Source organism: Scardinius erythrophthalmus (assembly GCF_964197995.2).
Source record: "Scardinius erythrophthalmus genome assembly, chromosome: 8".
NCBI classification, from domain to species: domain Eukaryota; kingdom Metazoa; phylum Chordata; class Actinopteri; order Cypriniformes; family Leuciscidae; genus Scardinius; species Scardinius erythrophthalmus.
Genome location: NC_138228.1, coordinates 19,082,715 through 19,105,843, shown reverse-complemented (window position 1 = coordinate 19,105,843; position 23,129 = coordinate 19,082,715). Strand labels below are relative to the sequence as shown.

Below are 23,129 nucleotides of genomic sequence, written 5' to 3'. Positions count from 1 at the left end.
TGGAGTTTATATCTCACAGTTCTAAGAGAAAAATGCAGAATTGCGAGATACAAACTGAAATTCTGACTTTTTTTCCTCGCAATTCCGAGTTTAGGGTATGACTCGCACTTTTGACATTTTCCTCAGAATTGACCCTATTATGAGATAAACTGTGAGGAGAAACTCGTTAGATAAAATGTCGCAATTACCTTTTTTAATTTTTAGTCCTTGATGGAAACAAACGATATAGACTATGGAATATCTTTCCTTTTGTACAGAACTGGTTTGATAATGAAATACAAAGCGTTTACTCATTAAACTTTCCTTTTTTAGTGTTTAAAATGTGTATATCATCATAGTTTAATTCCTTCCACCTCTTGGAAGAGGCATGGTCTTTTTTTAAAAACACTTTCAGTCTGATTATGAGTAAGCATGCCCCTCTGAAAAAAATTAGAATAAAAAATCGATATAGTCCCTGGTTTTCCAATGACCTGGCTGAGATTATTCATCATAAAAATGCTCTCTGGAGAAAAGCCCAAAAAATCAGAAATGCCAAAATCTCGCATTTTAAAGAAAAACTCACCACATGTGGCACTGATGCTAGGGCATTCTGGAAAACAGTCAAGGTAATGGAAAATAAAGTTATTTCACCTCATTTACCAGTTTCTATGTTATTTAATGACATCATTATTACTGAGAAGTCTCGGATGGCCTCACTTCTAAACCATCACTTTATTAATGCAACCCATACAGTTACAATGTCAAACCCTAATCTTGTCTCAATGGATACTTCAGTTACAACCTCAGCAGATGCCCAACTTTCTCCATCAAACAACAATGGCTTCTCTTTTATGCCTCTTTCCACCTCTGAAGTCCAGGATGAACTCTCCAAGCTGAACACAAACAAATCTGCTGGCCTTGATGGTCTTGATCCCTTGTTCTTAAAAGCAGCATCCCGCATTATTGCCGCTCCCGTCACAAGACTATTTAACATGTCCCTACAGCTCTCTGAGTTCCCTATTGATTGGAAATCAGCTATAATTTTTCCCCTCTTCAAAGGGGGTTCTGAATCTGATCCAAATTGTTACCGCCCAATTTCCATCCTACCATGCCTTGCCAAAGTTCTGGAGAAGCTCGTCCAAAAACAGTTAAATGATTTCCTGGATAAAAATCATATATTATTTGACATGCAATCTGGTTTTCGGACAGGACATGGGTGCATAACAGCCACCACAAAGGTCCTTGATGAGGTAATTACAGCATTAGACAGCAAACAGGGGTCCGTTCTTCGTACGTCGCTAACTCACTTAGCTGGATTTGATTGTTGGCGATTTGGCATGATCTTGGATTGTTTGGTTCTTCAACGCTCTTCCTGGACTTGCTGTCATAGCAACATGTGCGCAAACTTCATAAGCGGAGCTGATACGGGAAGTCCAGCGCAGCGCGATAGAGCACTTTCTGAGATATATATTTTTTCTCGTGATTCGTGAGATTGTCGTTTTTTTTGTCGCTTTTATGTTTAAAAGACAGTTTTTTTTTTTATTATTATTATTTTTTTGTTTTTTGGCATTTCCAAGCCACTTAAGACCCAATGTTGTAAAGCAGTGTTTTTTGTTGTTTTTTTAGGCTATCATAATTTTTTATGAAGATCATACAATCATGACCATGCCGATTACAGATGTCACTCAGGCTTCACTAACGTGATTGGTACCATAGACTAGGCTACCATAGACTGCCATCAAGGCCTCAATGAAGGGGATTATGTGAACAGAAAGGGGGTTCACAATGTAAATGTGCAGCCCAGTTACTATTGTGATTCTTAATATTCCAGATTAGTAATATTATATCAAATAAAAAAAAGGCAGTTGACTAAAATCTTCCATATCACAAAAGTGAAAGCAAAATGGCCAGGATCTGTGCATGACTTAAGAATTTTCAGAGATTCACATTTATGCACATTATTTGAAAGTGGTAAGAAAAGTTCCACAATTAAATATCAAGCTCACTGTATTACATACACTTATGCTGATCCTAACAGAACTGCATTTTTCATAGGTGATTATGACATGTTCCTGCAGACAGGTGTTTTATGACCCCATTCCCTGACCCAAACCAGTTACAATGCAGCTCTAGCCAGGACAAGGGCACACAATGAAATGAACTTTGGCTAACTAAAGGGAAGAGTTCAGTGTCTGAAAAGTCTGAGGGTTGCACACCTGACAGGGCCTGTGACATTGTTGGCAAATGTGCCATATTACACAACATTGCCACAAAAAAAAAACACTTTTCATTAAATGTTTAATAAAAGACAAATATGCTTAGTTCCTTGAGTTTTATTTAAATTGTTCTTTGTAAAGAAAAGCCAGTGGTCAAGTGCCTGCAACAAGAGATATTAGACACATGCCTCATGCAACAAATAAAAAGGAAAAGTTGGCTATACACTGCCCACCTGTAGGCCTATGTCTCCTCTGTCTGTGCAGACTCTTCTGTAGCCTTTCTGTAGATGTGGAATCCTACAACTTATATTGCAGCCATAAAGCATACAAGTATAAATGAAGTAAAGTTATTTATGCACTTGCAGGTAGGCTAGTTCCTCCATATGACAGTTATCTGAGAGGCTTTATTCACTGTCCAGTGCAATGGAAACAAATGGACATTACAAAGTCTTATACTTTCTTTCCTTTGGAAAGTTAGAAAATGTCCACTTACTGCACATATTTCAGCCACCACTTTCTTGGGAACAGATACAAGTGTTGGTGTATTATGTAAAAGTGCACAAAAGAGGAAAAAGTAATGTCATTACAATGAACTACACTTGGGAAAAATATTTTTACATTAACATAAGTTTATTAGTTTTCACTTTCACAAGTCAAAGCAATTCATCATTACTCAAGATTTAACAGTTGAAATGACTATACGGCCTTAATTTAATGCAGCAAAAAATATTTTACAGTGTAGGCTAAGATCTTTTTTTTTTCTCAGCCTTTTTCTTGGTTGCTTTTATAAACAGAACACCATTTATTTAACAGTGCCTTTTATAAAAGAAACTATATAACTAAAAATTAGGCTACCATTATGTAGAATATTTTTGTACTTCACTTTTATTTGTTCCCATGTTCTAGTGTGGTGACTCTGACATTACAATGAACAAAGCTATTATGCAATTATTAAAATACAAAAATATAGGCTAATAAGTGATAAAAACATCTAACATGGCCACTTCTAACGGATTTAAATTGTCTGCTACTTTTTGTCAGCCCTCTCTCCTGGCTTTGGCAGACTTTGAGGTGTTCCTTGGCGTTTTGATTAAACATTAAAATTCCGAATAAACTTCGACTATTAGTTCTTGCTCTGCTGAGGAGAAAATCTGAGCGCGCTCAGAGAATATCTAAAAGGCGGGCTCTGGCGCGCTCTTTGGCCACGCTGAACAGCCAATAGCAGCGTTGCTGATCAATGTTTCTACTATCGATACATATCCCCTTTTAAACTTAGCATGAACGCGCAATTATCTCAGATAACTCAATCCAGCTATACTAATCATATCCGGCAAGTGTGTTCGAAGAACCGAGTTAGCCAGATCATGAGTAGCACGATGATATCATCTTGGATGTCTCATTTGATCTCGGATGTTTTAAGCAACGTACGAAGAACGGACCCCAGGTCTGATTGCCACCTTTATAGACCTCGCCAAGGCCTTTGACTCTGTCGACCATAGGATCCTCTTACATAAGCTTTCCAGTATTGGTCTGTCCTCCTCTAGCTGTGTTTGGTTTGCCAATTATCTCACCAACCGTGCCCAGCAATTGAAGGTTGAAAACATTATGTCAGACCCACTTAATATCTCTAAAGGTGTGCCTCAAGGCTCCATCCTGGGCCCAACCCTTTTTTCTATCTACATCAATGATATAGCCAGAGCTGCTGGCACCTCCAGGATTCATCTTTATGCAGATGATACCATTTTGTACTCAGTTGGTTCCTCTCCCAATTCTGCGGCTTCCAGTCTTAAACTCAGTTTCACCTCTATAGAGCAGTTCTTTGACAATCTCCACCTCCGTATTAACACCAGTAAGACAAAATGTATCATTTTTAGCCGAAAACCAGTCATCGAGACTCCACTTACAATCACCTGCATGAACGGTATGGCTCTGGAGTATGTCAAAAAATATAAATATCTAGGTATCTGGTTGGATTCATCCCTGTCATTCATTACACACATCAATAACCTTCAAACAAAAGTCAAAGCTAGACTAGCCTTTCTTTTCCGCAATAAAGCTTCCTTTACTCATGCTACCAAATGCACCCTCGTTAAGATGACAGTACTGCCAATTTTGGACTATGGCGATATTATCTACAGAATGGCACCAAACACAGCCCTAAAAAAACTTGACACACTCTATCATTCAGCCGTCCGTTTTGCCACTAATGCACCCTTTCACACTCATCACTGTGACCTGTATAAACTGGTGGGCTGGCCCTCCCTTCATACCCGGCGGCTCCATCATTGGTTTCTCTTCATATACAAGACAATCCTGGGCAAGACACCTCTCTATTTGTCATCTCTTCTTCATGCTGCTCATAACGCCTATCACACAAGATCAAGTGATTTGATTAAATTTAGTACCCCCCCCTACTTCTACTATCTTTGGACGTAATGCCTTCCGCTTTGCAGCAGTACACGACTGGAACATACTACAAAATACCCTGAAACTTACATCTCTGATCCCAATCTCCACCTTTAAGCAAAACCTCCAAAATTACATACTTGACTCTTGTTCCTGCTGACAATTATGAACCATATTTATACACACATATTTAAGCACTTTATTCTTTTTCTTTTTCTCTTTTCTTTGTTGTCTACCTTTTTTAATTCAATTGCTTGTATGTGTGTCATGTGTTTGACTATGTACAGTTGTACAGTATGTCCCTATTTATTCCTGTAGCCTCTTGGCCAGGTCATGTTTGTAAATGAGAAGTGGTTCTCAAACAGTTTACCTGGATAAATAAAGGTTAAAAAAAAAATAGTACAAAGAACTGGTTATCATTAGGTCTACACTGCAGTTGTTACAAGAGATTACTTTGAAATGTTTATTTAACAGATTTGTGTTCAACAGGTTTTATTGAAACTGAAATTATGAAATGTGCCAGTTTGTATGGAGCATATAAAATCATTTCAATGCAAAAGGAAGTACGCAATATATTTAAAAAGTTTATTTTTTAATAAACATTACTTTCATAAATCATTAATATTGTCCGGTAGGTGTCAGTATATTCCGCTATGCTGGCAGGAAAAACAACAACACATGGTAGAAGAAGAGCGTCGCCTGGATACTGCATGAAGCTTGAGAGGATGCTCACCGGATTAGAAGGTTTTTATCATTTTAAAATAATTTTACACAGGTTAAAGTGATCGTTTTATATGTTGTATCCTGACACTTAAATTAATATTAATCCTCTTTTATTTCTTGTTTAGTTTGTTTTAAGTTTTATGATTCGATAGTTTTGGGTTTGTTGTGGTTCAGTTCATTGGCTTCTTGTTTTTCTATTTCTTCTGTAACTTGTATCCAGTGTTATGATAGTTATATGACGAACATCACTGAACTCGTCGGTGGCTTGTGCATCTGTTTGATTCACAAATGTGCTAATAAATGCTCACAAGTTTGCTAGTTCATTGGAAATAAGATGTATCATTTGTGTCTTTGCGCATACATTGCTGTAAGGTGTTTGCTGGTTTTTGTTGTGTCCCGTGCAGATGCTCGAGGAGTGTGTGTGTGTGCTCGCAGCGCTGGAGTGTGTCGTGCGTCGCTGTCTCGGTCCTGGCGGCGGGAGTGTGTTGTTCACTCGAGACACAGGAGAAACACTCGTTAGTAGACACGGACAGCGCCTTCTCTGCGCACTACACCTGGAGCACCCGATGGCCAGGTGCCCATACTCTCTTTAAAGATATAAAAGTATTGCTCATAACTGCAAGATTGGAGTATTGTTTTGTTTGCTGAATCATATTCCAATCTGCATATACCTTTTTATTTTCTATTTTAATATATTTTAAAATGTGAAGAATTCATGTAGTCATTCAAGCTGAATTTTCAGCATCATTACTCCAGTCTTCAGTGTCACGTGATCCTTCAGAAATCATTATAACTAGTGTAAAATGCCTGTGCAAAATTAGTTTTTGTGTGTTTTTAGTAATTGTTGGTTTGGTGTGTTTGAATGCTCATTGTTACAATTACACAGCAAAAGTTCAGTGACATTTTTATTTGTGCATGGTAGAAAGCACACAGTGAACGCTTGAGCAAACAGTTTGTGAATAAGTAAATAAAAATGATGCCCGTGAAAGAGACTGTGAACGCATTGAATAGGATATGTTTAGTTGGTGAATAGCATAGGCTACTATTACACAGTAGCGATAACGTTAAGCGCACTAGAATAAAATATAATATTCAGAAGTAAACAGCATAGCTGACTTACAGATTCAGTTAACCTCCACAAATGAATAAGCGCGACAATTCAGGGAGGAGTGCAAAGTGCCCGTGCAAAATCAGTTTTTGTGTGTGTTTAACTTTTTAGTAATTGTTGGTTTGGTGTATTTGAGTGCTCATTGTTACAATTACACAGCAAAAGTTCAGTGACATTTTAATTTGTGCATGGTAGAAAGCAAATACTGACATAATGACATACAATAAATGTGGAACATTGAACTAGGCCTACACGATTCAGGGAGCAGGATACACAGGGAACTCCAAGCTCTCTGTGAGGGTCAAAAGCCAGAGTGGCTAGAGCGGCAACAGCCAGTGTGTGCTTCTTTTACCGAGATATATATTTACCGATATTTTTTGCATTTCTTATCCAAACAATGTCAAACTTGGCACTGCACTTACTCATGCCCGTAGCGAGACACCTGTCAAGTTTGAAATCCATCGGACTAACGGTTCGAGAGATATGCGAGGAACAGACACACACACAGACAGACAGACGTTTCTGTAATTTATAGATAGATATGCTGATTTGCTGCTCAAGAAACATTTCTTATTATTATCAATTTTGTGAATATATAATATTTCTAAATAATTTTGTGAAAACCATAATATATCATATAACAGCATTAGATAGATTATTTAGATAGATTAACATTAATAGATTATTTTGTAACAATGTAAAAGTACTGTCACTTGATTTATTTAATCGTTTAAAATAATTAAAAATTGTCTATCTATTGTCTGTCTGTCTATCTATGTATTATTTATCTGTCTGTCTATCATCTATGTATCTATGTATCTATCTATCTATCTCTCTCTCTCTTTCTCTCTCTCTCTCTCTATATATATATATATATATATATATAGAGAGAGAGAGAGAGAGAGAGAGATACATAGATAGAAAGATATAATGAATTAGATATAAAATATTATTAAATGTAGGGTTTTAGGGCAAGTCTAGTATGAAAACAAATATGTAAAATATATGTATTCATATTTAAAAGCCTAAAACTAGAGAGAAACTAACAGTTCTGACATTTTTCAGGGTTTATGTAAATTAATTATTATTAAATGACAATGATGTGGATTTATTTCGCATATTTTTGTTGTCTTTGTTCTTTAGGATGGTGTTGGACTGCATGTGTGCACATGCTAAAGCTACTGGAGACGGCACAAAGTCATTCATTCTCCTGCTGGCCGCACTTTTACGAGGAATTCAGAACTCTGCGGGATCTTGGACTGGCCCTGGCCTTCGAAATCTTGCTAATCGCCTTCTCGCTGTCAGCCGGAAGGAGTTGGATGAAGCCATAATACACAAAATTACCCCATATGCCTCATTGTGCTGTAGTCGCCATAGTTACAAACGGGAGGGCAGCATCCTTGATTTGTTGATTGGTGGGTATATTTCTGGAAGAGTTGCGATTGGCCAGGCTGAAATACTGAAACGAGTCCTGTGTGAGTTCTACCACAAAGTCAGGCAAGATCAAGACGCAGTAGAAACAATCTCATTCATACATTCGCACTTCTCTTTGCTGCAGACATCAGTGACAGGACTTCCTATTGGCTCCTCAGAGGTGATTGAAGGCCTGGTTGTGACTCGTGATTGGTCGGTGTGGACTGAACTACAAGGACCAGTAAAAGCACTCATTTTATATGAGAGTTTTGGGCCTACTAATGTAACCGCAGGTGACAACATATCCATATGCGTTCAACAAGACTGGCTGCACCGTACAGAGAGCATCATGAAGCAAAAGTTATTGAGTTTATTAGACTTACAGGTGCATGTGCTGCTCTCATCGGTGAAGCAGCCGGAAAGTGTGGTGCAATGGGCTCGACTGAACCACATCGCTCTACTTGAGTTTGTCGACTCGGCCCAGCTGGACTTGCTTTCCAACATCAGTGCTGCAGAAACACTCTCTCATCCACCTCTTCAACACCTCGTGACGCTAAAGTACTGTAGACGTGTGCAACTTGGTGGGCATCGCTATGCCTGTCTGGGAACCGTGTCGCACACACACACACTTGTTCTTTGTGCACCCGCACCAGGATTGCTTGACCAGACAGTGTGTGTGAGCCAAGGTGTGTTTGCGATGTTGCAGCATCTGTCTCGGACGCATGACAGCTTTCAAAGCGCCATTCCTGCTGCCGACCAATCACAAAGCACGCTTTTAACTCAAGACCTGTGGGGTGGAATTATGTGTGCAGGTGGAGTGCTTCCCGTTGGTGGCATGTTTGAGTTCTTGCTACATCATTTCCTGCTGAACGAACGTAACTGTGGTGACCCGGAGTGCTGTAGGCTGCTGGCAGAGGCTTTGTTGTGTGTGCCTAGAACTTTATACTCTCACAATCAAAGAAGCTTCTTGAATATCCAGACATGTTTCTTAAGTGATCTTAAGCAATTGGACAGGGCCAAATTGGGAGGGTCGGAATTGCCAGACCTAAAGTTTGGGCTCGGGTTCAGTGAGAGTTCTGAATTGGCACCGTGTCTGGAGTCGGTCAGTGGTAAACAGCAGCTGGTTGTTTCTGTGTTGCAGTGTTTGCACAGACTCTTATGTGTAGGGGCTATTTTACACACCCGCTCTCCATTACGCACCGGCCCACAAACACACTCTGAGGAGGATGAGGAAGAGGAGGAGGGAATGAAAGAGCACTCAAACCCCACTCAAAGAACAGATGCATAAGCCGCACTGAATATCCAAGCCTATAATGTTGTGTGTAAATTCTATCCACTGTGCCATCTAAGCGAAGTGGCTCCAAAAAGTATTGGATGCTTAAGAACATCTGAATGTTCTTGCATTACATACATAAATAATACCAAGTGGCATCTCCAAACAAATGCTGCTAAACCTTCTCTCAGAACTAACTTTAAATATTTGAGCCCTTTTTGCAATGACTTTAAACACCTGGTCTTTTTTATTAGATGTATGATGTCCCTGTAGAACAGTGCATTTAAAGCCTACTCATTTTTTCCTTTCTTTTTCTTTCAATGCTTTTATATTTTGATATATAATGCGAAAACATTCAGACATTCTTAAGTGTTTAAGAATCCAGATATATTTATTTATATAAAATATTCTATTGAACATATGTTCAAATAGAATATTTATATATTTATAGTGTTTGTTGCAAGTTAGAGGAATATTTGTAAAACAGTTCTATATGCAGTTAACACTGAAATACAAAATTGTTTCAGTTAGTTAAAAAAAAGTTTAAAATCATTGTTGGCTAATGTTGTAGAAACAAAACAGTTGTTTTAAAAAAATTAAGCCAATAAAAGTAGTACAATTCAAAAGTTTGTGGTCAGTAAGATTATTTTGGAAATTTTTATTTAGCATGGACTCATTCAATTGATCAAAAGTGACAGTAAAGACATTTATTATGTTACGTAAGATATCTATTTCTAATAAAAAGGGTTTTTTGTTTATTCATCAAAGGATCCTGAAAAGTTTACCACAAAAATATTAAGCAGCCCAACTTTTCAATATTGATAATAAGAAGAAATGTTGATCACCAAATCTGAAGAATCATGTGACACTAAATACTGATGCAGTAAATTCAGCTTTGCTATCCCAGGAATAAATCATAAAGTGCATTATGCTTTTTTCAAATATTATACCTTTCATGCAGTGTGTAATATAGTTGTTTGTGAATGTAAAATGTAGAGTACTATTAAAGATCAAAGTGAACTGCGGATAAAGATATTGTGTCCTATAAGAAAGAATCGATCCTGAACTGCCAAAACGAGTCGTCAGTAATTCCAGTCTACATACCTGCGTAACAAATGTAACAAATTTGCTTGAATTCAGCATTTGCTGCCCGCGAATCACGTCTACTTTGACCTGCCCTGAAACACTGTAGTTGTAGCTGACGCCTGGAAGAGTCTGGTTCGTTTTGCTCGGAAATTACAAGAAGATGCTGTTTTCTGTGCTGCGAAAGCAAATCCACTTTGCACACACTTCAAAAAATAATAAGGACTTCCTCTCGAATTGATACGGAAAAACCAACACCATTGTTACTGTTTCTATCACCGTGTGTATAAGCGCATTGGAAGCCTCCGGAGCTGAAATTCAGTTATGGTAATGAACGTTTATTTACCGACACCAGCTGTAAGAGATTGACCAATCACAACAGACTGGGCCTTCTGACAAATCAGAGCAGAGTAGGCTTGTCGAAAGGAGGGGTTTAGTGACCGGATCCTTGATCAAAATGTTTCAGACAAGAAAAGCGGTGATACAATGTATATTATAAGAAAATGCTACCATTTTTTACCATGGATGCATTTAAACCTGGGAACCTTTAAAATAGCATAAAAGGGGCACTTTAAAATAAAATAAATATAAAAAGCAGTTACGTTGCATTGTAATATATATTTATAATAATATATTTAACAATATCATTTTTTTACTGTATGTTTGATCAAATAAATTCAGCCTTGGTGAGGATAAGAGACTTGTACTTTAAAAATAACATCTTGTTAGTATAGTACTGGCCCTGTCACTGATTATATATGTATGAGTAGAGTCAAAAGTTTGTCAAAATTGTTAGATATTAGATTTAGATAGATGCGGTCAGAGCCATGATCTTGTGTGTCTCAATAGATGTCCAGCTGGTCCCAGAAGTCACAGAAATGGTCCCTGTCCCCGTGTTGTGGGTGTGACTGTAGAGTCAGGTTCAGGATGGGCCAGTCTTCTGTAGCCATGTACTGCGGCCAAACAGCGAGCCTCTGCTTTCTGCAAAAGTGCGTCTGTTCACCTCGAGAATTTGGGTCCCCCGTGTGGGCAAACGCTCCCCAGTAGCACGCCATTCGATTGGCCAGAAGGCTCTCTTGAGGTGTAAGTGTGAAGTTCGTGCTGGGGGCGGAGTCAAACAGAAAGGGAAGCTCCGCCCCATGGCAGGTGTGATTGTAGCAGAACGGAAGCCCCGCCCATATGTTGGGATCAGACGGAGCATGGTCAAATACATACAACCAAACAGATCCGCCAGCTCTTACTCCAGAACGAGCAGACCATCGAGCCGGACACAGAAACACATAATCTGTCACAATCTGCAAAAATAAAGGCCCAAAGCCCAACATTGTAAGAACAGATAATGCCTAACCTCTGCCTTGTGCTGTTTGTCTTCTTGTTGTTGTTTACGCATAGGATGCTGAAGTCTTACCTGTGAAAGCATCACTCGTCTGTCCTGGTTTCGGTAGAAAGGAATGTATTCGTGCAGAATTCTGAACGCATGTTGCTTGAAAATGGCGACAGTGTAGAGCAAACATTCCAGCACTGACACAGACTGGTTGAAAGTGCCGTACACAAAGACTACGCCTTCCTCTGAGGTTGTACCTACAGTGCAGACCAGAAAACTTACAAAGGTAAACAATGCAAATCTTACACAATAATATAAAATACAATGTAAAATAGAATGGTTAAATACAATGTAAGCTTTGGTTAAATTTGTCCCACAGCAGTTATTAGATCTTTAACCCAGAATGTGCTGATGTTGTTGTTGGAGTATATACATGTATGTAGAGAGTATCAGACACCTAGTATAACAGGCTTGTAACTCTGCCAGTTGCCTGTTTGGAAGGCTGTGATTGGCTGTTCCTGGATAAGCTCTCCATCAATGTATGGCCCCCATGTCTCAAAGACCTCTAGGAAATGGAAGGGGTTGATGATCTTAGAACCTTCAAAAGACAGAATTAGATTTTAAGTGAATGATTTCAGTGTTTGTATACGTCTGATATTTTTGTCTGATGCATTTATTACATGGCTCCCTGAAATCCTTGATTCTAATTGGCCAATCGGAACATTATGCATTATATTTTTATATAATCTTCACTAAATTGTATATTTGAATGTCGTCCCAGATAAAACCATATATCACCATGTTAGGGTGTTCATTTATTTATTTATTTGGCAAATAGCTGTGTATTAAGAGGGATAAAGCCAAATAAACCCAATCAGGGTGAAACAAACCCCTCAATTTTGTGTCTGTATGAGTCTGTGTGTAACTTGTATGAGTCAATGTCATTTCAATATTATTTATATACTATTATTGTATTTATTAATATTTTGAATTAGCTTTTATTTTTATTTTTCAGTATTTCTTTTTATTTCAAGTTTTAGTTATTTTGTTATGTGCTTTTGTCATTTTTTTATATTTATTCCAATTCAATTCTAATTCCATTTTATTTGTCATTTTATTACGTCAACTCAGGGGTATTTTAGCATCACTGAGATACTATGTTTATGTTTAATTTTTATTTTAATATTTTTCATTTTCATTTTAGTTAAAGTCATTTAATTTTAGTTTAGTTAAATGTATTATTATTTCTGTGTAGTTTTTATTTATTTTTATTTCAGTTTTAGCCATTTTATTACTATATGAAAATGAGAAATAAGTTTACATTTTTTACATTTTATTGTATTTCAATTAATGTTTATTTTAAGTAGTGAAAATGTTTTTTAATGGTTTTAGTTTTAGTTAGCTTTAACTTAGTCAGTTACCAAGGCAACATTTCTTTTTTTAAAGTTTTTAAAGTTTTTCATCTAATATTTTAGATTTTACTTTATTTCAGTTTTATTTCAATGAATGAAAACGATTTTTAATAGTTTTCGTTAACATTAACAACTCTGATGATGTGAGTATGTACCTGATTTAACCTGGGCGTTGAGTAGAACATGTGAACTGAGAGAGCGCAGGCAGGGCAGATCAAATGCTGAGCAATTAGTTTGTTTAGCAAAATCCCATCCCAGTTTCATAGCATCCCATCTAAAACATAATAAACAACATTATTACTACAAGCTTCATCATAATTTCTGTATTGTCTCAGGATGCTCTGTTCCAAAACGGTCACTGTGAATTTGTCAAGTAAAACATGATCCTGGAACTACATTCCAACATCCGGGAACATGTTGCACTTGGTTAAATAATGTCCAGTTGCATAAAAATAGCCATTATGTGCAGCTTTATTCAATGTGTTGTAATTTCCACTTAAACAGGAAGACAGGGCGGGACATATCGAACAGCTCCTCCCCTTATTTAAAATAGCCAATAGCGTTTAGTTTATATCACAGCTCGGCCAGAACCGTTGAGCCCGGTAAAGCCGCAGTTTCCTAATCTCCTTATCTCTAACCGTTTCTCCTCCTAATCTCCATATCGCTTTAAAATATAGCATTCTGTGCAGAATTCAAATGGATCCGAAGCGTTTTGTAAACTGTTTCGACTCACGCATTATGATCCACTCTGTGCTATCGTGTCTCTGGACCGAAGCTGTGGTAGTTCGCGTGACACTAGCCAGACTTTGTTCGCCCCAATTGGAAATCATATTTTCACTGTCTGAATCGTTCCCTATTCCCTATATAGTACACTATGTGCGATTCAACATGTAGAAAACAGTAAATGTGTGAAGCTGTGAACAAGTGACCTTTTTCAGCCACAGATTGAGTGTAGCCTATATTTGGGGGCGGGACGCTTTAGATTCCAGAGAGCATTTGATTGGACAGAAAATCTGATGAGAAGCTGAAGTGCAGCATGATGCCATCAAAATCATTGATCCATATTGGTGGAAGTGAGAGACTGTACGTTTTGAATCTTCTAAATGCGAATTTTGTCTCTTTTTTTGGAGCACACTAGCTTATAGATAACAGCAAGGCTAACATATTCATACTAAAAGCCAAAAAACTTGATTTCATGGGGATTTTAAGTAGGCCTACTAGTTTAACCAACTAGCAGTTAGTCAATGGGTCTTACTTTTTGGTATCAAATTAAACCAATCGTTTTTATGTAACTAGCATTAAAAAGTTATGAAGAAAAAAATGTGATGACTAACTTGTAAGACTAGTCTTAGCAGTATCTGCAACCGGCCCCAAGTTCACCATTCCATAACCTTTAAGCTGCTGCCTATGGAGGAGGAGTTCATGGCATCATAGATGCAAAAGGAAATGCGCTAAGATACCTTGATTTGCCCAGATTCTCAAAGGCGGCACTGTATTTATTCTTCACAGAGAAGGCAATCCCAGAATGCACTGCGTCAAGCAATAAATCCAAGAAGATTGTATAAAAAATATTCCAGATTAATCTAAATTAATTGTTTGTGTGCTATGTTTTCTGTGTTTTCTATGACAAGATGTTAATGTCAAATTGATTGGCTCCATGCAGGCCACAAGGCAGCTGACAAGGTTTTGGGAAAGAGGTGAAGAGTGTTTTATGTGTGCTTTACCTGGTTTTCAGTGGCAAAGAGAATGGTAAACTCTGAATGGCTGCATGTCTAAACAAAGACTCACTGCTCTCCATCATTAGATGAAGACACACTGATTGGGCTCCAGCGCTCTCGCCAAACAGTGTAACCTACACACATGCAAATACATATACAGTAATTAGATGTCCAGACTGTCGTCATTCATCCACCCCCATGCGCTCTGATACCTTATTTGGGTCTCCTCCAAAAGCTGCAATGTTTTCTTGGACCCAGCGCAATGCTGCCTGCTGGTCTAGAATCCCATAATTCCCCACTGCAGAGCTATCAGGATCTTTGCCTGTGACTAAGAAGCCAAATGCACCTAAACATTGACCACAACATCTTACAAACTTGCTTATTCAGATGTCGGCACACACACCAATATGGAAAATGTAATGCTTTTTCACTAACCAAGACGATATTCCATGTTTACAACCACTGTGTTGCTATAGTTACTGATGAAGCGGCCATCGTACAGGGGTTTAGAGGCGGAGCCAGCGATGAAGTCACCGCCATGAATCCACACCATCACTGGTAGTGCTGTTACTATCGGCAACGACAGGTTGATGCTCACAGGTACAAACACATTTAGATATAGGCAGTCCTCGCTAACCTGTGTACAGTAAATGCAGATTCACATTCAGACCATCAGTAAGAAACCTTTCTTAGATTAATATTGCTAGCTTGTTGTCAGGGTGTTGCTATGTGGTTGCCAAAGTTTTTCGGGTGATTTTAGCATGTTGCAGTGTGGTTTCTAGGTAGTTGCCAGGGCATTGCTATGTGGTTGCTAAAGTGTTCTAGCATGTTGGAATGTGGTTGCTAGGGCATTGCTAGATTGTTGTTAGGGTGTTGCTATGTGGTTGCTAAAGTTTTTTGAGTGTTTTTAGCATGTTCCAGTGTGGCTTCTAGGTAGTTGGCTGGATGTTGCTATGTGGTTGCTAAAGTATATTGAAATGTTGACAATGAACTAGCAGTGTTTAATATATTAGCAACGCTTAGCAATATGCTACATGTTAACATGTTAAAACATGCTGACAACAGACTAGCAGTGCTTAGCAACGCTTAGCAAAATGCTAACTGTTAAAAACGTGCTAAAACATGTTAGCAATGCCTAGCAGCATGTTAAAAATGCTGAAAACAGATCAACAATGCTTGGCAACATGCTAGAAACATGTAACAATATGTTAAATGTTAACAACATGCTAACAATGAAAGTCATCTAAATCTTTCTTATCATATTGATGTGTTGTTGACAGGACATTGCTATGTGGTTGCCAGGACGTTGCTATGTGGTTGCTAGGGCATTGCTATGTGGTTGCTAAAGTGTTTTAAGCATTTCTTAATGTTTTGCTTTGTGGTGTCGCTACACAGTTGCTGATGTGCTCTGAGTATTTCTTCGCATGTTGCAATGTGGTTGCTATGCAGTTGCTGACAGGCTCTAAAAGTGTTTCTATGCATGTTTTAGTGTAGTTTCTAGGGTATTGCTAGGTTATTGCATACAGGCCCAAGCCAAAAAATCTTATATTCAGGGCCCTATTTATGTCCATATTGCACAAACAGTGCCGGGCGACTAATCGTTTAAAAAAAACTCTAACATTAATTATGAGCAGCCATATCATTCTCTAAATGTACTGTATTTTAATAGGTGGATGGTTTGAAAATGTGTAATGATTACAATGTTGCATACCTTAGGAGGACACAGCCGAGAGAACTCTCCAGCACACATCTGCATGCACGCGGGACGGGGAAATGTGGCATCATACGTGTACGACCAAGGTGACACGGGTGAAGGAGGAGTCCAGCGTTTGTCTCCCACAGGAGGGTCAGCAAACGGAATGCCATAAAACACGTGAGCTTTGTCCAAAGTACGGCCTCGAACTCGCCCGAGATGTGTGATGACCACTGGATCTTCACTAGCCGTATCATTCAGGCCATCAGAAGTGTTATCCAATGAATTAATTATGCATTCACCATCACATCGCACCTTATTCAAGTCTTCATGCCCAGCAATATCCATCTCAGGCTCCTTGTGTTCAATATTATCATCTTCAAAATGACTTTCATTACATGCAGTTCTGGTTGTTATGGAATCAGCTGCTGAATGCATATCACTTGATTCAGCCACAGTGTTTCTTGAAAAATCATCTGTACTAGCATATAATTCTAGACTCTTGAGCGAGTTTAAAGACTCACCTAGAAAAATATCATCCAAGCTCTCATGTACTTCATTTTGTTCAGTATTTGGGATGTTAAACATCATGGTCCGAGTCCCAGTTGTGTGTACATAGAAGGTTTTTTGCTGAGTTTCACTTTCAGGTCTTCCTCTAATTGGCATCATTGAAAGTAACGTAACCACAATCAATAAAGTAGCAGACGACATCATGATGGCCTTTCAAACTGAAGTGTAGATTCAGATAGCCAAAAGAGAGTTAGTTTAGTCAAGATAGTTAGTTTAGTTCCACTCACTTCAACAGAAGAATCTCAGATGCCTGAGAAAAGAAAGTTTTATGCTGTAGATTCCCGGTTTTTGTCATCCGTAACTGTGATTTGTCTTTAATCTGCAAACAGAGAGTATGTAGAGGAATCGGACTCTGTCTCGTGCGCCTGTTGAATTTCACGTGACATCAATGAGTTAAAATTTCACAAACATTTCAGTCTCTCTCACACACAAGAGCGCTATTGTGAAACAAATCAGATTACAGGCAGTGAGAGGTCAGGATATGGTAAATGCACAGGCCATGCTGTAAGCTAATGTTTTGTATATTTATATACAACAGAATCACATAGACTTAATTTTGAATGTATAAAAAATTACAAAATGTAAAAAAATAAAAATAAAAACTTTTTATCATGTAATATGTAATTTATCTTGTCTCAGTTACCTCCTTATAGATCAGTTAGTCTCGTGCTAATAGCCTGAACTGAGATTTTCTCAAGCTCTTGTCTGTGTTTTATCATTTTCTGTGAAGTCTTTAATGTTATTTTTCTTAAAGAAGATATTTTGAAGAATGTCGGTAACCAAACAGTTGATGGACCCCATTGACTTCCATAGTATTTGTTTTTTCCAGACTGTGGAAGTCAATGGGCACCAGTAAATGTTTGGTTACGGATATTCTTCAAAATATCTTCTTTGGTGTTCAGCAGAGGAAAGAAACTCGTACAGGTTTGGAACAACTTGAGGGTGAGCAAATTATGACAGAATTTTCATTTTTTCAACTGTCCCTTTTAATTACTTTATTTTTTTTAATTGAAAATTGTTTCAACATTTTTCAGAGGTGTAAGAAACAAACATGAATGCAAAGATGACTCTTCAAAGAACTTTACTCATGCATTTTAAACTAGATTATTTAACAGATTTCTCATGTTCCTCATCTTTGACATTCTTATGTGTAATTAACATACAGTGCTGGTCAGAATTATTTGCCCCCTTGGTAAATATGATCAAAGATGTCTGTAAAAAATAAATCTGCATTGTTTATCCTTTTGATATTTTATTTAAAAAAAAAAATGCAAAAATCTAACCTTTTGTTGAAGTAAAAAAAAAAAAAAAAAAAAGAATAGATGGGTTTGGTGCACACAGGGATAAAGTACACCATGTATAAAATAAAATACTATACGCTATATCTTTAATGCTGTGGGCCAGAGGTCCTGGACATCTTGTTCAGATACTTGGCATCATGGATTCGATTAAATACCAACAGATAAAAAATCAAAACCTGACAACCTCTACTAGAAATCTTATAATGGGCCATGTTTGGATCTTCCAACAGGACAGTGATCTAAAAACAAACATCAAAATCAAAACAAAAATGGGTCACTGAGCACAAAACCAAGCATCTGCAATGGCCATCCCAGTCCCCAGACCTGAACCCTATAAAAAATGAGTGGGCTGAAAGTCATGTAACAATTTTAGCTCAAAGGGGAAATATTAATAAAAATCCATAATTACCAATTATGATTAATTATTAATGTTTGGGTCAGTTAATTAGATTAACTTTGAGGTAAGCTAAATTAATATTACAATCAATTAATTAGTTCCAACGAACTCTTTGATTATTCTAAAAAAAAAGTGTATCTTTTATAGTCACTGAAAAATAATTATTCATAATATAATGAATTTTTCTTTGTTTAATTTGCACACTGAATTGGAGCTTTTAATTTTTAACTCTCAAAGTGCACCAGATTAATGATTGCCAAAATTGTTGCTGCATACCCCTCTGACACTGGGTAGTTGCATCCCTGTCTATAGCCATTGCGTTAAATACTTTTACATATATATACAGTATATATATATACTTATAGTCGCAGAACGAGTATAGTTAATGTGGGCATGTACGCATGTGTATACTTTCATTATGGTGTTGTAACTGTTGTTCATGATGGTGTTTCATTATGGTGGTCCGATGCGACCTCCATAATGAAACGCCCCAAAATTCAAAGCACCTTCTCTTAAGTGTTGAGCATAGCACCTGCAACAGAAAATCTCTGGAGCTGCAACTGGTCTCTAATAAAGCCTGAGAACGGCCACACCTCTCTGGGTTTGCTTGACCAATGAGAAGGGTGGACTTTCTGGTGGGAGTTTCCTCTGTGGAGAAGATTTATGATGCTATGTTCTAAGCATGCTCATTGGCAATGGCACGCTGGATTGGTTTCTGAAGACGAAACTAAGAAAGATTCTGGTAATACTAATATGTTGCACAGCTATCGGAATATCATGTACACAATCATTTCGATCTTCAAAGTACCAATTTATAGAGACCAAACATGGTATGTTTGGGGTTACGTTGGCTGTGGTTTCTATATAGTATCAAAGAAATAATAGTATTAACAGATAATAGTATTACAAGACACAACCCAAGACAGTAAATCATTCAAAAAATGTTCTGGAATGCATGTTAATTTCATGTTAATCAGTTCATCGATAAATGAATGCAGGAGGGTCTGTTCTAATATCTATGGGTCTTGCAGCAGAGGACCTGTCCACATTGCTAAGAGCCATAAAACTCCTTATCTGATCGTTGCCGGGGTGACTAAGATCTTCTTGCCCTGTTTGGGGGGATGGGGTCACATATTCCCAGAGTGAGTTCTAAATATCAGTTGTCAAACTATAACAAATACTTGTGTCTGACTTGTCTTAGTCAGTCGTTACAGTCATTAGGCATTATAGGAGACGACTCAGAGCTGCTATCTTGGAAAAAGGAGGTTGCAAAAAGTATTTAATAAAAGGGGGCAAATAACTGTTCCCAACGTGTTTTGGAGAAAAACATGTATTTCATAATGTGATTTCCCCCCCACTTTCTATTATTTTACTTCAATGAAAGGTTCGATTTTTTTAATTCTGACCTGCACTGTAGGTGTGAGTACATCCTAAAATAATGGATGACACATTACTCATGTACTAATAGAGCACTGCTGATTGATTACTCAGAAAAATAAACTACTTCAAAACATAATTCGTAAATTGTGACTCATAGCTGTTCTCACTCACGGCCTACAGTGTGCTATACGTACACCCGTTGCCATGGTTACGGTAAAATCATCAGGAATGCGTCGTGACTTCATTGGTATGTGTGTGAAACACACAACAACTGAACTCTCAGCCACCATACACAGTCACACATGTTCACGCTTCATAATGGTTGTAACACACTTTAGAAATGAGATCACAGAAGACCAGTAAGAGTATAAAACAACCCAAGTTTATTCAAGTAGCACTTTTATGATTATTAATCTTAGAAGTAAAATGAAAATTCCACTTATTTAAACCAAATGTATTTATAGACCTTACAGATTTACACACAGCAGAAATGGAACTATATATATATATATACATATATATGATAATATTTCAGTGATTACTATTTTAATATCTAACCGTATATAACTGATGGAGAGCGATTCAAAGATTAAGGTTCAAGTTTGAGACATTAGATAACACGGGATGACATTAATGTGTTACATAAAAGTGCCAGCAAACTCCTAGTAAACACAGTCCAAGATTAGTCAGCCAAAAGGAAACACTGGGGGCTGAAGAGGGCGGGCCATGGTCCCACCCAGGGAACCAATCATATCCTGTAAAGAGAGACCTTAAGATGTTGGTTTGAAAGGGAATATATGCAAAATTGATATAAATATGGAAATAATAATAAAAAATACATCTTTAAATAAAAATATGTAGCTGACATTAAGATATGAATAAGTTTTAAACATTAACATTATGATTTTTTCAAGCTGCTTTGAAACAATCCGTATTGAGAAAAGAGCTATGACTGTAATATAGTCTAAAAACCTACATGTGTAGTGTCTAAATTAACTGGTTTTATTCAAGTCAGATATATTATTTAATATGACTTCATCAAACTGACTTCATAAAATTACACAAAATTAGTAAGCTCAGGAGTAATCTCCTTTGTACAGTAAATAAGGGAAGTTTTTATCTCACACACACACACACACACACACACACACACACACACACACACACACACACACACACACATATTTTATATATATATATGAAAAGAATATATATATATATATATATATATATATATATATATATATATATATATATATATATGTGTGTATATATATGTATATACATATACATTATATATATATAAAAATATATATATATACACACACATTTATGTACTATACAGTATATACAATATCAATACATACAGATATTATATCTATATACAATCTGTTCAGATGGTGTGGGAAGGTTGTACCTAATAAGACTAAACTGTGAACTATGTTTGCACTGTAATATTACTGTAATATTGCTGTGTGATAGTTATTGTGATGTGTCATTGTGAATGCTCTTACTACAGACGTTGTCTCGGCAGATCTCTGATCCACAACCGCTGCAGCTCACACCTGCTATGTTTGGAGTAACACCATGAACTTGTCCTCTGCAATAAAGCATGTTGGAATAACATCACCACAAGAGGTAGACAAAGTAATATTTTGACCTGTGCTGTACTTTATTAGATAACACTCACTATTTGTTATCTATCATCCCCCCCAGTCTTGAACATTTGGCTACATCCTTGCAAATGTAAAATGATGAAGTCTAACTTACGTATCGCCATAGTTGCACACAAAGATGGTGGATTCTGGGTGAGTGGAGAAGTTTTCGATTCCTTTAGAGCACACATTTACAGCGCAGCCCAGCTTGAAGCTTGTAGACCACATTAACTGAAACATACATGTACAAACACACAAGGTTGAGATAGATAGTCAAAACAAATGTTCCGTGCTGATATATATTTACATACAAAGCTGTAATAACGTAGAACATACCTGTGTGTAGTGGCCGCACAACCGTGAGCAGTTGTTGTTTTTGAGTGAGTACACTCCTTCTTTGTTCCACCTGTGTATGGCGTTCTCCACGGAGAAGGCAGCAAACGGAGCGCCCAGCCAGATGTTCTCGCCCATCCATCCGAATGCCGGGTGCCCGAAATACGCCAGCCCAGGATGATGAGAGGCCTTGCAGTGTCTCGCCCGGTCTCTGGCACCTTTGGCCAATTCATTGTCCCAGGACTGTAGACATACACACAAACACATCCACACAACAATAATGTCTGTCAGAACCCTCTTCAAGCACCATCACAAACAAGGAGACCCTTTGTTTTCTCTCCATTCTTTTACTACTTTGAAAAATACGATCCAGATCAATAGGGAGCCTTTTCTTTCCACTCATACAAAAACATCTCTCCATTGCCATGACAACCAGAATGATGGTTGTAGCCTACATTATATTCTTAAACCAAACACTCTGAGACAAAAACAAAAGAACATGCTGTTCGGGTAGCATGGTGAATGTGTGTAATTACCATGAGCAGATTTTATACCATGACCATATGAAAAACTGGGACACTGGATTTCACAGACAAATGATGCTGAACATGAGTAAACAAGGTTGAGTAAACAACATGTTTAAAACAGCTGCGCAAACAATTATAAACACATACATGTTTTTGAGGAATGATTAATGTAAACGAAACATAACCGATGCATCAAATACCTGCGCCCCGAACACCTGTCTTACCATGGAGCGCGCACTGGCCGCAGGTGGAGTGACGCGCGAGCGTTGCGTGTTATGCGCCTGCACACACCTGCGGATGAACTCCGGTTCCGTTATTCCCGGTAAGAGAGCCAGAACGCCGAATGAGCCGTACAGAAGAACCCATATCTGTAAGAGAAGACCGCCGAGAGAGTCCATGGCAGGAGACTGTCCTGAGCCGCGCTGCTTCGCTCTGGATAAATGAGTCAATGGAGCATCACTGCAAGAGACGCGCTGACCTGTGCGTCATGGTCCCGTGGATTTGCCCACTCTCTCTCCCTCTCTGTCTGTCGATCTCTCTCTCTCTCTGTCTGTCTATCTGTCTTCGTACAGGGGCTTTTTAAAAGACCGATGCAGAACCACCCACCATGTCACGAAA

At 37.9% G+C, this 23,129-nt stretch overlaps 3 protein-coding genes across 3 annotated transcripts; 1 reads left to right on the top strand and 2 right to left on the bottom strand.

The window, feature by feature from the left end:
- Window positions 1–5,281: 5,281 nt before the first annotated feature.
- bbs10 (Bardet-Biedl syndrome 10) lies at window positions 5,282–9,740 on the top strand. The gene is made up of 3 exons (XM_081372204.1): window positions 5,282–5,345; window positions 5,729–5,898; window positions 7,576–9,740. The coding sequence occupies exons 2-3, from the start codon at window positions 5,729–5,731 to the stop codon at window positions 9,131–9,133; spliced, it is 1,728 nt and encodes a 575-aa protein (XP_081228330.1). The 5' UTR covers window positions 5,282–5,345; the 3' UTR covers window positions 9,134–9,740.
- Window positions 9,741–11,043: 1,303 nt separating this feature from the next.
- Window positions 11,044–17,014, bottom strand: LOC308694349 (crystal protein; the record flags this gene model as incomplete). The annotated part of the gene is given in 9 exon segments (XM_081371856.1): window positions 11,044–11,496; window positions 11,610–11,782; window positions 11,983–12,123; window positions 13,093–13,211; window positions 14,662–14,789; window positions 14,868–15,005; window positions 15,007–15,088; window positions 15,090–15,292; window positions 16,367–17,014. Coding segments are annotated over 9 exon segments (2,085 nt in total).
- Window positions 17,015–20,626: 3,612 nt separating this feature from the next.
- glipr1b (GLI pathogenesis-related 1b) lies at window positions 20,627–22,909 on the bottom strand (the record flags this gene model as incomplete). Its single annotated transcript, XM_081372349.1, has 5 exons — window positions 20,627–20,751; window positions 21,511–21,596; window positions 21,767–21,882; window positions 21,988–22,227; window positions 22,712–22,909. The coding sequence occupies 5 exons, from the start codon at window positions 22,907–22,909 to the stop codon at window positions 20,627–20,629; spliced, it is 765 nt and encodes a 254-aa protein (XP_081228475.1).
- Window positions 22,910–23,129: the final 220 nt, after the last annotated feature.

What these genes read in the sequence shown, in the direction of transcription:
- bbs10 (XM_081372204.1), top strand. Translation starts at nt 5,729, where the DNA reads ATGCTCGAGGAGTGTGTGTGTGTGCTCGCAGCGCTGGAGTGTGTCGTG. An exon ending in CTGGAGCACCCGATGGCCAG is followed by an intron (nt 5,899 to 7,575) that starts GTGCCCATACTC and finishes TTTGTTCTTTAG; the next exon opens with GATGGTGTTGGACTGCATGT.